Source organism: Ranitomeya imitator, chromosome 1 (assembly GCF_032444005.1).
Source record: "Ranitomeya imitator isolate aRanImi1 chromosome 1, aRanImi1.pri, whole genome shotgun sequence".
Lineage (NCBI taxonomy): Eukaryota > Metazoa > Chordata > Amphibia > Anura > Dendrobatidae > Ranitomeya > Ranitomeya imitator.
The window spans coordinates 878,383,522-878,398,247 of NC_091282.1; the positions used below are offsets into that span (position 1 = coordinate 878,383,522).

Consider the following 14,726-nt stretch of genomic DNA (forward strand, 5'->3'; position numbering starts at 1 on the left):
CAATCCAGTCACTGAAGACCCTCGTTCTGTGAGTAAAAAAACATAATAAACCAACAATATACTTACCCTCCGCAGATCTGTAACGTCCAACGATGTAAATCCTTCTGAAGGGGTTAAAACATTTTGCAGCAAGGAGCTGTGCTAATGCACGCTGCTCCTCGCTGCAAAACCCCAGGGAATGAGGCTAAAAATAGATCAATGATCTATATTTAGCATCATTTGCGGTGAGGCGCCCTCTGCTGGCTGTTCATAGATCGTGGGAAATTACCTAGAAAGCTCCCTGGCTTTCCCACGGGAATGGGAAGAGAGTGGCCAAGTGCCAGAATAGGCGCATCTTCCAGATGTGCCTTTTCTGGGGTGGCTGGGGGCAGATATTTTTAGCCAGGGGGGGGCCAATAACCGTGGACCCTCTCCAGGCTATTAATATCTGCCCTCAGTCACTGGCTTTACTACTCTGGCGGAGAAAATTGCGCGGGAGCCCACGCCAATTTTTTCCGCCATTTAACCCTTTATTTTAAGAGCTAGAACGGCCAAATTTTGCAGATACACACTACTGACATTAGTAGTGTGGAATCTGCAAAAAAAATGGAGAGAAGACATGGTTTACTGTATGTAAACCATGTCTCAAATCATGTCGGGTTTTAGGAAGGAGAAGGAAAAAGCCGGTAATTGAATTACCGGCTTTCAAGCTGTCTAGCGCTGGAATAAATATTAATATATATACATATATGTGTCTCACTGACATATATATATATATATATACCTATTCTATGTGTACACATTTATTCTACCTATTCTACTGTAAGCTGTCAGTGTGATTTTACTGTACACCGCACTGAATTACCGGCTTTTCTCTCTAATATATGTGTCTACTGACACACATATATATATATATATATATATATATATATATATATATATATATATATATAGACAGTATATATATATTTTCTTTTTGGGACACATGGATCACTTCTATAGCGGTATGTTGGTTTTGCTAGCCTGCGAGAAAACCACGCAGTACGGATGCCATACGGATTACATACGGAGGATGCCATGCGCAAAAAACGCTGACACACCCTGCCTACGGAGGAGCTACGGACCACTTTTTTCGGGACTTTTCAGCGTATTACGGCCGTAATATACGGACCGTATTGTTTTACGCTGTGTGTGACGCCGGCCTAAGAGTGTGAATTTGCAGTTAGATAGAGAGAGATAGGTTTAGGGAGTCGGGACTAGTTGTAATATCAGCCCTTTTCAGGGTAGGTTACAGCAGTTCATAGCACTTTTTGCCAGGCAGGTCTGTGCCAGTGCTGTGCAAGTGTTTGTCACAGCATTTGGTGTAATCTAGCTCAGGCAATCCTTTTGGGCTAGTAACATTGTCTGGTAGTCATCTGAGTAGCCTGCCTGTGAAGCTAGCTACATCGCCTGTGTATCTAATAATTTTTTACTGCATCTAACCCAGTAAATCGTTTTGGGCTTAGTAGCAGTGTCTGCATGTCAGCGGAGTAGCCCGCCTGTGAAGCTAGCTACACCGCCTGTGTATCTAATAATTTTTTACTGCATCTAACCCAGTAAATCATTTTGGGCTTAGTAGCAGTGTCTGCATGTCAGCGGAGTAGCCCGCCTTTGAAGCTAGCTACACCGCCTGTGTATCTAATAATTTTTTACTGCATCTAACCCATCTTTGGCTACACAATTGTGTTAAATCGTTTTGGGCTAGTACCACAGTTTGGCCACTCAGCTCTGCTCGGTTTCCAGCCATCGTGTTTTGTGCCAACAACTACAGAGTTGCCAATTGGTTAAGCACCAAAATGAGTGGCAAAAGGCCTGCTGCTGGTGGAACGGGGAATAGGCGTGTTGGTAAGGGAAAAAAAGGTTGTGTCCATGGAGTAGGTGGTAAAGCAACAGTAACATCTGCAGAAGAAAGACCATCTTCCAGCCAAAGTAAGATGACTACTTCTTTTCGTGGACAATCTGATATGATCCCTTTCTTACGACCATCGCTACGAGCATCGCTACAAATTCCAGATGAGGCACAAAAAGAGCAGGTGCTTGAATGGATATCAAGTGCTCCTTCAAGTGGGCTCTCCTCCACCTCAACTTCAACATCACAAATACTCCAGTCCTCAGAGGTGTCACCCCAATCGCACTTGCTTCCTCACAGCTCCCAAGTCTCCAGACGCCCGTCTGAGTATGGGGTAACACAGATGGTTGAGTCTGCAGAGCTGTTTATTCATACTATAGCCTGGGAATCAGAGGTCTGCTCCAGAGCTTCTGTGAATCCAGACGAGGAAATGATCTGCACTGATGCCCAGAATCTTTGTGAGTCTGATCCAGGCCCAGATGAAGAAGGTTCTGAGCATAATGTAGACCCTCGTTCCCAAACTATAACTTGTTGGCGGAGACAATGAGGAAGATGATGATGAGACTGAGATACCTGATTGGAACGAAAACTTGACTTTTCGGTCAGGGTAGGAAGAGGTTGGCTCTGAGGACGACGGGTGTGAGAACACACAGGGTGATGATGATGAGCTTGAAGACCCCACTTACTGTCAACCCACAGTCCGCCAGTCCATGAGGCCAGCAGAGGAGGTGGAGGAGGATGCTAGTGACGATGAGGTTAGGTTGCGCCTTCCTGAACAGAGACGGAGTACTGGAAGCACCTCAACAACTGCATCCTCAACCACAAATGTGCTTCTGAGCACAAGTCGTGGTGGCTCTTCAGGTCGCATGGGCTCTAAGCCTTGCATAGCCTGGGAATTTTTTCAGATCGCAAAGGATGACCCAACTCATGTTGTCTGTAAGATTTGTCACCAAAATCTCAGTAGAGGCCAAAAAATGAATATTTTGAGTACTTCGTGCATGAACCATCACATGGATATGAGGCATAAGTTGCAGTGGGAAGCTCACTGTTCTACAATGCGGCCTAGTGGGCCGGGCCAACCACCGTCTGCCCCATCAAGTGCATCCATGGCCTCTTCATCCTCTGTGACAGCAGTCACACATGGTTTTTGGATGCAAACCTTCCATCTCTTTACCCGCAACAGCCAGTGTGATTGGCAGGTCGTCAGGACATTTGCACGTGGAAACACCTGCTGGTGTTGAGCACTCTCCGACATCGAGACCACCACATTTTGATCAAGGCAACATAATATCTCCGCCTGCACCTACCTCACAAACCAGCAGTTTGCCGGGGACACCCTACTCAACCCCGTCTAAGCACGGCAGCCAGCCCTTAGTCCCTCAGCTGTGCCTGCCATACACCAGCATGTCGCACACAACATCACCACTTCCCTGAGAAACTCTGTGTGTGACAGGGTGCATTTCACCACAGACACTTGGACGAGTAGACATGGATAGGTGTTGTGAATTCTGTTGTTGAACTCCCTCCTGTGGTCGTGAATGGTACTTCGGCGAGTTCTGTCTATGGGCTCCCTCTGGTGGCTGTGAGTGAAGCTGCTGCTTCTGAGGTTTCTTACACAGGTGACGTGGTTTATCCTTTGGTTGGCTGCTCTATTTAACTCCACTCAGATCGTTACTCCATGCCAGCTGTCAATGTTCTTGCATTGGTTCAGTTCGCTCTTGGATCTTTCTGGTGACCTGTCTTCTCCAGCAGAAGCTAAGTTCCTGATAGTTATTATTTGTTCATTGTTTTCTTGTCCAGCTGGTTATCATGATTTTGTCTTGCTAGCTGGAAGCTCTGGGATGCAGAGTGGCACCTCCGCACCGTGAGTCGGTGCGGAGGTCTTTTTGCACACTCTGCATGGTCTTTTGTAGTTTTTTGTGCTGACCGCAAATATACCTTTCCTATCCTCTGTCTGTTTAGTAAGTCTGGCCTCCCTTTGCTGAAACCTGTTTCATTTCTGCATTTGTGACTTTCATCTTTACTCACAGTCAATATATGTGGGGGGCTGCCTTTTCCTTTGGGGAAGTTCTCTGAGGCAAGGTAGGCTTTATTTTCTATCTCTAGGGATAGCTAGCTCTTAGGCTGTGAAGAGGCGTCTAGGAAGAGTCAGGAACGCTCCACAGCTATTTCTAGTTGTTGTGATAGGATTAGGGCCTGCGGTCAGCAGAGCTCCCACATCCCAGAGCTTGTCCTGCGTGAGTTTAACTTCAGGTCATGCCGGGTGCTCCTAACCACCAGGTCATAACAGATAGGGGCGTTACAAGTCAGTAACTGGGCACTGAGTAACTATGGTGATAGCAGGAGAAGGGGCAGCTGTCCACATCTTGCCATCCCCAAGTACCTGCATTGCTTCTGCCTCCTCAACCTCCTCTCGGTCCTCCACCTGCACCCAAAGCCTGTCTGGTAATGCCACCCGCGTTCTAACTGCGCAGAAGGAATCCTGAACAGCTCCTTACTATGCTGTCACCAGGGCTCAATGGCATCAGGCGGTGTTTACCTTGAAATGTCTGGGAAATGTGAGTCACACAGCTGAGGAGTTATGGTGAGCTCTGGAGACCTATTTCCATCAATGGTTGTCTCCACTGAACCTGCAGCCAGGGAAGGCCATGTGTGACAATGCTGCAAACCTGGGTGCGGCCCTTCGCCGGGGCAATGTCACACACGTGCCTTGTATGGCTCACGTTTTGAACCTGATTGTCCAGCAATTTTTATCCCACTATCACGGACTAGATGGGCTTCTTCAGATGGCACGGTAACTGTGTGCTCACTTCCGCCATTCGCACCCAGCAGCTCAACGACTTACATCTCTACAGAAGTCGTTGGGCCTGCCAGTTCACCAGCTGATATGCGATGTGCCCACACGGTGGAATTCAACGCTGCACATGTTGCAGCGACTGTGGCAGCACCGATGAGCCCTGGTGCAATACGTTATAACATATAGCCTGGGCCAACAAGATCCAGAGGTGGGGCAAATCACGCAGCAGGAGTGGTCTCAGATCAGGGACCTATGCACCCTTCTGCACAGTTTTGAAATGGTGACAAAGATGTTTAGTGCTGACGATGCCATTATCAGCATGACTATTCCGGTCATTTACATGCTGGAGCACACCTTAAACAGTATTCGGAGTCAGGTGGTGGGACAAGAGGAGGAGGAACAGGAGGAGTGATATGCGGAAGGGAATATATCTCCAAGGTCCAGATGGTCGGCAGCACCAAGGCGGCTGGCATTGGAGGGTGGGGGAGAGGGATTACCAAGGACGCATGGTATCAGCCAAACTGTTGAAGAAGGTGCAGCAGCCAAGGAAGAAGTGGTGGACAAATTGGCGCTGGGCATTGAAGACTCATCAGATGACGGAGACCTTGATCAAATTTCTTTTGTGCTAGGTTGGGGGGAGAGGGCAGAGGAAGGAAGCATGATTCTCACCTCACCACCACCAAGACAACAAGGACTTGGTCCTCCTGGATGCACAAGACACATGAGTGCCTTCTTGCTGCACTACCTGCAACAAGACCCTCGGATTGTCAGAATCTGAAGTAATGCCAACTACTGGGTTGGCACACTCTTAGATCCCCGATGCAAAAGTAAATTTGGCTAAATAATTCCTGCCATAGAAAGGGATTCACGCATGCAAGAGTATCAGCAGAGACTGTTACAAAATCTTACATCTGCTTTTCCACAAAACACCAGTGGTGCACGTAGTGAATCTCTGAGTTCTAACTTGCCAACTGTGGGACTGTCGTGTCATCACTCAAACCGTAACAGTAACATCGTATCTGCAGCAATTTTTTCCAATCGTTTCAACAATTTTTTAGACCATCCTTTGCAAGGCCACAGGAGACAAGAAGTCTGACGCATAGCCAACGCCTAAAGAGGATGGTACAGGAGTATCTCCAAGTTAATAATGATGCCATGACTGTGGAACTGGACCCTTGCTCATTTTGGGCTTCCAATCTGGAAAAATGGCCTGAGCTTGCCACTCACGCCTTGGAGATCTTGTCGTGCCCTGCAGCCAGTGTTCTCTCTGAATGTGTGTTCAGAGCTGCTGGTGGTGTGCTGACAGATAAGTGCACGCGGCTGTCCAGTGAGAATGTAGACAGACTAACGTTCATCAAGATGAACAAATCCTGGATCCGCAAGGACTTTTCTACCCCTGTGTCATCCTGGGGAGACTAAAAGCTTGATGATTTTTGAAAATCACCTCATCAACCATTTTATGAAACTCTGGGGAAATTGATGCCACTTAAGTAATGTCTGTGGCCCAATTTTTGGAAAAAATGGAGACTCTTTTTGGAGTCCCCTCACTGTGTTTTACATGACATTGACATAGTCAATTCCAGGTGGGTTGGGTCGCTCCCCCCTTTTAACCTTTAGAAACTACATACACTCTGGCTTGGGGTAACACAGATGGTTGAGTCTGCAGAGCTGTTTACTCATACTTTGGCCTGGGATTCAGATGTCTGCTCCAAAGCTTCAGTGTCTGCTAGTCAGCAGAGTAGCCCACCCATAAAGCAAGCTACACTGCCTGTTTATCCAATTACTAATTTTTAACTGCATCTAGCCCAGGAAATACATTGGGCGTAGTAGCAGTGTCTGCTACTTAGAGTACCCCACCCATGAAGCAAGCTACACCGCCTGTTTATCTATTTACTAATTTTTAACTGCATCTCGCCCAGGCAATACTTTGGGCCTAGTAGCAATGTCTGCTACACAGCAGAGTACCCCACCCATGAAGCAAGCTACACCGCCTTCTTCCTTTCTCAATCTAACCCCTCGGCTCTGGGGTGTCCGCTCTCCCTCCAGCTCTCTCCTTCTCACAGGTGGACTACCGCATGTATTCACACAAACCTTTTGGGTCCAGACATAAGAAGTCATTGAGGTAATGGATAATATGTGCCCCATTAGAAACGTCCATGACGACACATTCGAGGAAGCAACTAAACGCCTCAAATAATGAGCAGGATATGGAGCACCCCATGGGCAAACAGCGATCTATGTAGTATGCTCCTTCACAGAAGCAACCCAATAGGCGGACACTATTAGGAGGCACAGGTAGCAACCGGAACGCCCCCTCAATGTCTGTTTTGGCCATTAGGGTGCACGTCCCAACTTCTTGACTAGCCTGATTGCCTCGTCAAAGGAGGTACAGTATATAGTCCTGTACTTGGTTCCGCATCAATGTTGTCATTTACTGACCTGCCCCTTGGATATGACAAATGGTGGATTAGTCTGAATGTATTGGGTTCCTTTTTTGGCACGACTCCCAATGGGGATATCACTACGTCTTCTGAGGAAAGTGTTCTGAATGGACCTGCCATTCTACCTAAAGATATTTCTTTTTTTATTTTTTTTGTCAAGAAGTCTGGGTGTTGGTAGAGTGAGTTTACACTTTTACTCCAGCCTTTCTTGATTTTAGAAGGGCATGACATGCTTATATCTGTGTCTCCTCCTCTTACTCTTCCACCTCTTTTCTTTGACTATATGTACTTGTGACTTTTTCATGTGTTTGTTGTGTCTTCTGAGCAGTTTGTCAGCTTTTGGACACGTTTTAGGCTATGTGCACATGTATTCTTGGCCACTGCGGATTTTTCCGCAGCACTTTTGATAAATCTGCGGGGCAAAAACGCTGTGTTTTTGCTGCAGATTTATTGCGGATTTACCTCGGTTTTTCTGCGGTTTTACAACTGCAGTTTTCCACAGGGGCAGCTGTAAAACTGCTGCGGAAACCGCAGAAAGAAGTGACATGCTGCGGAATGTAAACTGCTGCGTTTCCGCACGTTTTTTTCCGCAGCATGTGCACAGCGTTTTTCGTTTCCCATAGGTTTACATTGTACTGTAAATGCATGGGAAACTGCTGTGGACCCGCAGCTGCTGAAACGCTGCGGATCCGCAGCAAAATCCGCATCGTGTGCACATACCCTTAAGGTGTTTTCTATGTGTTTTCTATGTGTTTATATGTGTTTGCCTTCCATTGGTTTCAATGGAGTTCGACAACATTCGTCGAACACGCCCCAATTCGACGAACCAAACTCGAACACTAGGGGGGTGGCTCAACAGTACTGAACTGTCCTGGGTGTTTGCTGAATTTTTTGATTCATAATATGCCTAATGTTTTCTATTGGTGAAAAGTCTGGACTGCATGCAGCCGGTTCATCGCCTGAACTCTTCAGCGAAGACATGCTTGCGATGCTACAGAAAAGGAGATGCCTCACAATGATAGATATGACCTCCAAACTTTGTTAGCGATGTGTGACTGCCATCAATTTTTCAATGAGGTACTACTTTCAAATGAAATTTAAAAAAATGTCTAGTTTTCAGCTTCTGATATGCGTCCTATGTTCTGTTGTTGCAATATTGCCTCTGGGCAATGAGGTTTAGGCTTAATATTGTGACAACTCCATTCTGCTTCTCTAGCATAATTGTGGTTTTCAAGTTTTTACCTGCATTCACCCCATTTTGGCCCAGATGTTTTTATTAGCAGGATCACTGTATCACAAAACTAAAGTCTTACCAGTGGCAGAATGTAACCTGAAGTATTCTCACCCAGCAGAAGCTTTAGCCTCCATGTAATACTATACCTAATATTAGATTATGGCCCTACTTATCCTTTTCTAGTTAGGCAGGGTTCACACTACGTTTCCCCAGTCCGTTAGACAGACTGCGTTACACCGCAGCATAACGCGCTGTAACGCAGTCCGTTAACGCCGCCATTAAGCCCTATGTCGGATGCATCGCTCTAGCGCACGTCCAAAATGAGTGTGCGCTAGCGATGTCCCGTCATTGAGTGACGGATCCTGGGACGCGGGCTGCAGCGTTTCCGGGTCTGTCACCGCTAGCGGAGATAGAGCATCTGTTAGCTCTATCTGCGCTAGCGCTATCACATTTCGGCACTTTCTTTACAGCAGCCCGTTTAACACATGTGTTGAATGGGCTGCTTTAACGCAATGTGAACCCAGCCTTAGAAAGCAGGACTGTTTTTGTGAAAATAACTGTTTCATCTTCGCTTGACAAAGGAGCCCAAGATGCTTTTTGTGAGACTCAATGTCATTAAAAGTTTTGTACTTTTTACACCTTTTGTCCTTATGAACTTGTTTGGAATCACAAAAATTAGAGTGGTGTTGCACCTTTTTGATGTTACAGATGCTTTGGCTGTTTATCAATACACACTAGGGTCAATAATGATGTGCATAAAAGAATATGGATACTTTTGATTGCATGCATGATGAAAGACTAATATTTTGCTTTTTTCCTCTGTGCACTCACTCTAACTGCTCTATTAAAACACAATCACACCTACATCACACTTAATGAATTGTCCTGATGAATAGAAAGGATACAGATGATAACGCAGAGTGTTATTGTTGCAGATAATATAACTCTGGGGATTCCAGTTTTTCTTCCTTCATTCTTGATATTTATTTTAAAGGTCAGGATGGACTGAATCCAACAGGCTATTGTGCCGAATCCAAAGGTCATGGAGGTGCCAACATTATGGATAAGTTCATTGCTCTTTAGCTGGTATAAGGAAGGAAAAACATCTGATCATTAAACTTTAATAATTGCTTTCAGAAATACAAAGAAATGGAGACTGAAAGTCACAGATCTTAAATAATTCACACTGAATACATTGTACACACTCTTCTTTGTTACCACATTTTCCAAAATAAAATGACTGAGTTTGCTCCAAAAAAAAAAATCAGGTTTGTAATCTATCATACAGCACAAACCACCATACCAATATGCAGGTGAAGATGAGGCATAGACATACATTTAAAAATATATATTTTATTAGAGCAAAAATAAAATAACATAACAAGACAAGGAAATTCAGTAAAAACTGATGGCAAGCAGGAATAACAACCAAAATATAATAAGTAAAGCTACTCTAGAAATACAATATCATACTGCTATACAAATATATAAGGCATGCATTATGACCCAAACCGGACTATAAACGCATGATATATTGATAGACACATAAAGCTGGCTAGAAGCTGATAAAGTGTGAGTGGAGGATAAAGAAAAATAAATACTGCTCACAAGAGCCTGTATAACTGTAGTAAGAACCCAAAAATACAGGGCTTCTAATCCTCCAACAGGTATAACCACAAATAAAAGCAAGCTAAACAAATGTGTCTAGCCCAGCAGGACAATATGATAGTGACCGATCAGTGGAACAAACATTCCTTACGGACCAACCCATTGGTAACAGTTCTATAATGAGGTAGTAGTAACTTACATCTTAATGTGTCTCAGTCCTGCGTGCCCACCAGTGAACCCCGACAGCGCCGTTTCGCCTTGTGGCTTCTTCCAAACGGGGGCCCCCATTAAGATGTAAGTTACTACTACCTCATTATAGAACTGTTACCAATGGGTTGGTCCGTAAGGAATGTTTGTTCCACTGATCGGTCACTATCATATTGTCCTGCTGGGCTAGACACATTTGTTTAGCTTGCTTTTATTTGTGGTTATACCTGTTGGAGGATTAGAAGCCCTGTATTTTGGGTTCTTACTACAGTTATACAGGCTCTTGTGAGCAGTATTTATTTTTCTTTATCCTCCACTCACACTTTATCAGCTTCTAGCCAGCTTTATGTGTCTATCAATATATCATGCATTTATACTCCGGTTTTGGTCATAATGCATGCCTTATATATTTGTATAGCAGTATGATATTGTATTTCTAGAGTAGCTTTACTTATTATATTTTGGTTGTTATTCCTGCTTGCCATCAGTTTTTACTGAATTTCCTTGTCTTGTTATGTTATTTTATTTTTGCTCTAATAAAATATATATTTTTAAATGTATGCCTATGCCTCATCTTCACCTGCATATTGGTATGGTGGTTTGTGCTGTTTAATAGTGTTTTTGGAGGTGGCAAGTCCACTAGTGGATTCTTTGGTTATTGTAATCTATCATGGCACATACGGTACGTACCATAGTATATCTAGTTTAATCATAACCAGTCTAGAATCAAGTAGTTTAAAGTGAATTGTATTCTGGGCAACATTGTCAAATTTGTGTGAGACAAGGAAACTATTACCATATTTTCCGGCGTATAAGACGACTGGGCGTATAAGACGACCCCCAACTTTTCCAGTTTAAATATAAAATCTTCTTAAAAGTCAGGGGTCTTATATGCCATGTGCCATCTTATAGGGCCGGTGACTAATGTGCCTTTTGGGGGGGAGTGGTCCCGATGACGAAGAGGGGGCGTCTCACAGGAAAGTGTGAGTGGAGTATCCCCCATTACCTCATTGTAGCTGCAGCGTGGGGTTTCTGTGCTGAGGAGCGGCGGCGGCTGCTCCTCTTTGTGCCGCGTGGGTGCTGTGCTGTGGGGCGGCGGCGTATCTTCGTGCAGCATCGGGGCTCTGTGCTGTGGGGTGGTGGCAGCATATCTTTGTGCAGAATCGTGGCTCCTCCGGCATTTCCTCAAAGCCCGGAGGCCCCGGCAGCTCCATTGCTGCGATGCGGTGGCCTCCGGGAAAATGGCCGCTGGGGGCGGCGCATGCTCAGATTCAGATCTCGTCTCCCGAGACCCCCGACGACCCCCGACTTTTAAGAAGATTTTCAGGGGTTAAAAGTCATTTTATACGCCGGAAAATACGGTACTTCCTTTTATCTCATAGTGTTATTAAAAGTGTTTTCCATAACTATTATATTAACCACTTGAATTGGAGGTCAACGGCAGTACTCAGCAGTAGCCCCTAAATAATGTATGGTTCTGTGGTATTCCGCTTAGTCCAATACTTACATTCAGCGGCTGCTGATGCACATATCACTTAATCGGTGGGGGTAAGAGTGTTGGACCTCCACCAATCTCATCTCATATGAATATGTGATCAATGTATTACTCCTGAACAATCCCTTCAAGGTGTATTTCCGTTGATCCACCTAGAAACCTATTAGGATATGCGCCTCAGTGTCTAAAGAGCTTCACTTTAATATGGATAAAAGTAGGAGAATAGAATTACTAAAACCCTTTACTTCCTTCTTGTTGAGAGACATACATCTAAAATAATGTGAATATTTCAAACTCATATTTTACAACTTTCTTGGAATATCTGGGAGGCAGTGGAGGCAGAAGCAGTTGAAACCATCCAGGCTCTCCGAAAAGATGGCAAATCACCTTGAAAACCACCCAAAAGGCATTTCTTAAGGAAGAAAGGGGTATGGAAGAAGGTTAAAGGCTAGGTGATGTGGAGGAAACATGAAAGTAGTGTGGAGGGAACTAGGCCTAAAAAGTAGTAATAGAATGGTGAAGCCTTTTATTTTCCACTAGATGGTGGCCCGATTCTAACGCATCGGGTATTCTAGAATATGCATGTCCACGTAGTATATTGCACAGCCCACGTAGTATATTGCCCAGTGACGTAGTATATTGCCCAGTCACGTAGTATATTGCCCAGCCACGTAGTATATTGCCCAGCCACGTAGTATATTGCCCAGCCACGTAGTATATTGCCCAGTCACGTAGTATATTGCCCAGCCACATAGTATATTGCCCAGCCGCATAGTATATTGCCCAGCCACATAGTATATTGCACAGCCACGGAGTATACAGCACAGAGCCACGTAGTATAGAGACTTAAAATAAAAAATAAACATACTCAACTTCCGAAGGCCCGTTGAAGTCCTGCTATACTCACCATCCGCCACCTTTCCCGCTCCTCGCGACGCTCCGGTGACTGCTCCATTGCAAGCGGCAGCTTCCGGTCCCAGGGCTGGTATGAGCAAGACCTGTGATGATGTCGCGGTCACATGACCGTGACATCATGGCAGGTCCTTGTCGCATACCAGCCCTTGCATGGAGCGGTCACCGGAGCGTCGCGAGGAGCGGAAAAGGCGGCGGATGGTGAGTATAGCAGGTTTTTTGTTTTTTTTAATTATTTTTAACACAACATATTTTTACTATTGATGCTGTATAGGCAGCATCAATAGTAAATAGTTGGGGACACACAGGGTTAATAGCAGCGGTAACGGAGTGTGTTACACCGCGGCCCGTTACCGCTGCCATTAACCCTGTGTGAGCGGTGACTGGAGGGGATTATGGAGCGGGCGCCAGGCAGTGAGTGCAAGGGAGTAGGGGAGGGACTAATCGAACTGTGCCTGTCGCTGATTGGTCGCGGCAGCCATGACAGGCAGCTGCCGAGACCAATCAGCGATGCGGGATTTCCATTACGGAAGTTGAGGACAGACAGACGGAAGTACCCCTTAGACAATTATATATATAGATCGCAGGCATCTTTAAATATCTGGATACTTCATGTAAAGGAAAAAAGATATTCCTTTCACAGTAATTAATGGCACATCCTTAGAGATACAACCACATATCAGTATACTATAACATACTAAGACCACTTTTTTTTTACAATGAAGCAGTTCCAAGGATATCAAAGCCCAATGTCCCATTCGGATTTTTTGCCATCATAACACTGGTCCTGTTCTGATATAGTTTAGTACTGCAACCTGACTATATTCCCTTAAATAATTGAACAGTGCCATTATCTAGTCAGGAACAACAACGTGTAGTAAAAATATCATGCCATGGCCTTTGTTCAAGGGATAGTTAGCGCTTTTGGCACCATGGCCCCTTTATAATAAGGATTGTTGGGGCATTGGACTCCATGGCCCCTTTGTACTAAGGATAGCTAAGGGAATTTGGCTCCATTGCCCCTTTGTACTAGGGATACTTGGGGTTCCAAGAAAAAAGAAATCAAGTAGATTTGGTGAATTTTTCAATATTTTGCCTGTACTGCTGCAGAATTAGTTTTTCTAGCTGCAGAAATCAATCTGTGTTTCTATGTATTTTTGCAGTTTCATCTTTTAAAATATTGTTATAATAAATAATATTCCATAAACCTGATGCAAGATTTTGAATGGAGCCTCAATAATCTAGATAAATTATTTGTTAGCTTCCAAAAATATACAAAAATATATGATAAAAGTAAAGAATTGGCTACTAAGTACCTGAAAGTTGCCCAGCAAAGTCATTCCAAACGACGTCAGGCATAAGGCAATAAGTCCACTGATGCTTAGCCAAGGGCTGACTGTCTTTGGCTTCAGTTGTATGAAACGCAGGACGGCAATAATTAAGGCTGAAAGAAAAGTCATTTGATTATTCTCTCCCTTTCAGGATTCCATAGCAGTTCATCAACATCAATCTGCCTTCCTGACAACAAAAGCTGTCGCTGCTTGTAAAATCATATTAATTGTTAATTAATACTATGTACAGTATGCACTGCACAATAACCTGTGGGTCCTATACAATTTCTAGGTCTTTTAAAAACTCTAAAAAGAGAATTTCTTTGTTGAAAATGATTGACATCTTTGATATCTTTTAAAAGAGCTAAAAACGCAATCATTTTTGGATGTCTGAATTTTTTTCCCAATATGACATCAATAGACATATTTTATTTTACTCTAAGGCTCCCTTCACTGTCTGTAGTGTTCATCCGAGGTTTCCATTTGAAGTATTTTAGGAAGGAAGATTTGACAGCTGCCATAGCGCATGGTATGCTTCCAAAAAAATGGAAACACAGACAATCTTCTGGTGAATCAGAGGCTAAAGATTCATTTAACGTATGTGTTAAGGTACTGTCACACTAGACGATATCGCTAGCGATCCGTGACGTTGCAGCGTCCTGGCTAGCGATATCGTCCAGTGTGACAGGCAGCAGCGATCAGGCCCCTGCTGGGAGATCGCTGGTCGGGGAAGAAAGTCCAGAACTTTATTTCGTCGCTGGACTCCCCGTAGACATCGCTGAATCGGCGTGTGTGACACCGATTCAGCGATGTCTTTGCTGGTAACCAGGGTAA

General features: G+C 44.5%; 1 protein-coding gene across 1 annotated transcript in view; it reads right to left on the bottom strand.

Moving 5' to 3' along the window:
* The window catches only part of TMEM150C (transmembrane protein 150C), a 334,089-nt gene that overhangs the window by 7,804 nt on the left and 311,559 nt on the right, over positions 1-14,726 (bottom strand). Inside the window, exons 7-8 of the mRNA XM_069742934.1 lie at positions 13,878-14,005; positions 9,245-9,422 (exon numbers count right to left, since the gene is read on the bottom strand). Coding sequence (XP_069599035.1) covers positions 9,245-9,422; positions 13,878-14,005 — 306 coding nt within the window. The remainder of the gene's footprint in view (positions 1-9,244; positions 9,423-13,877; positions 14,006-14,726) is intronic.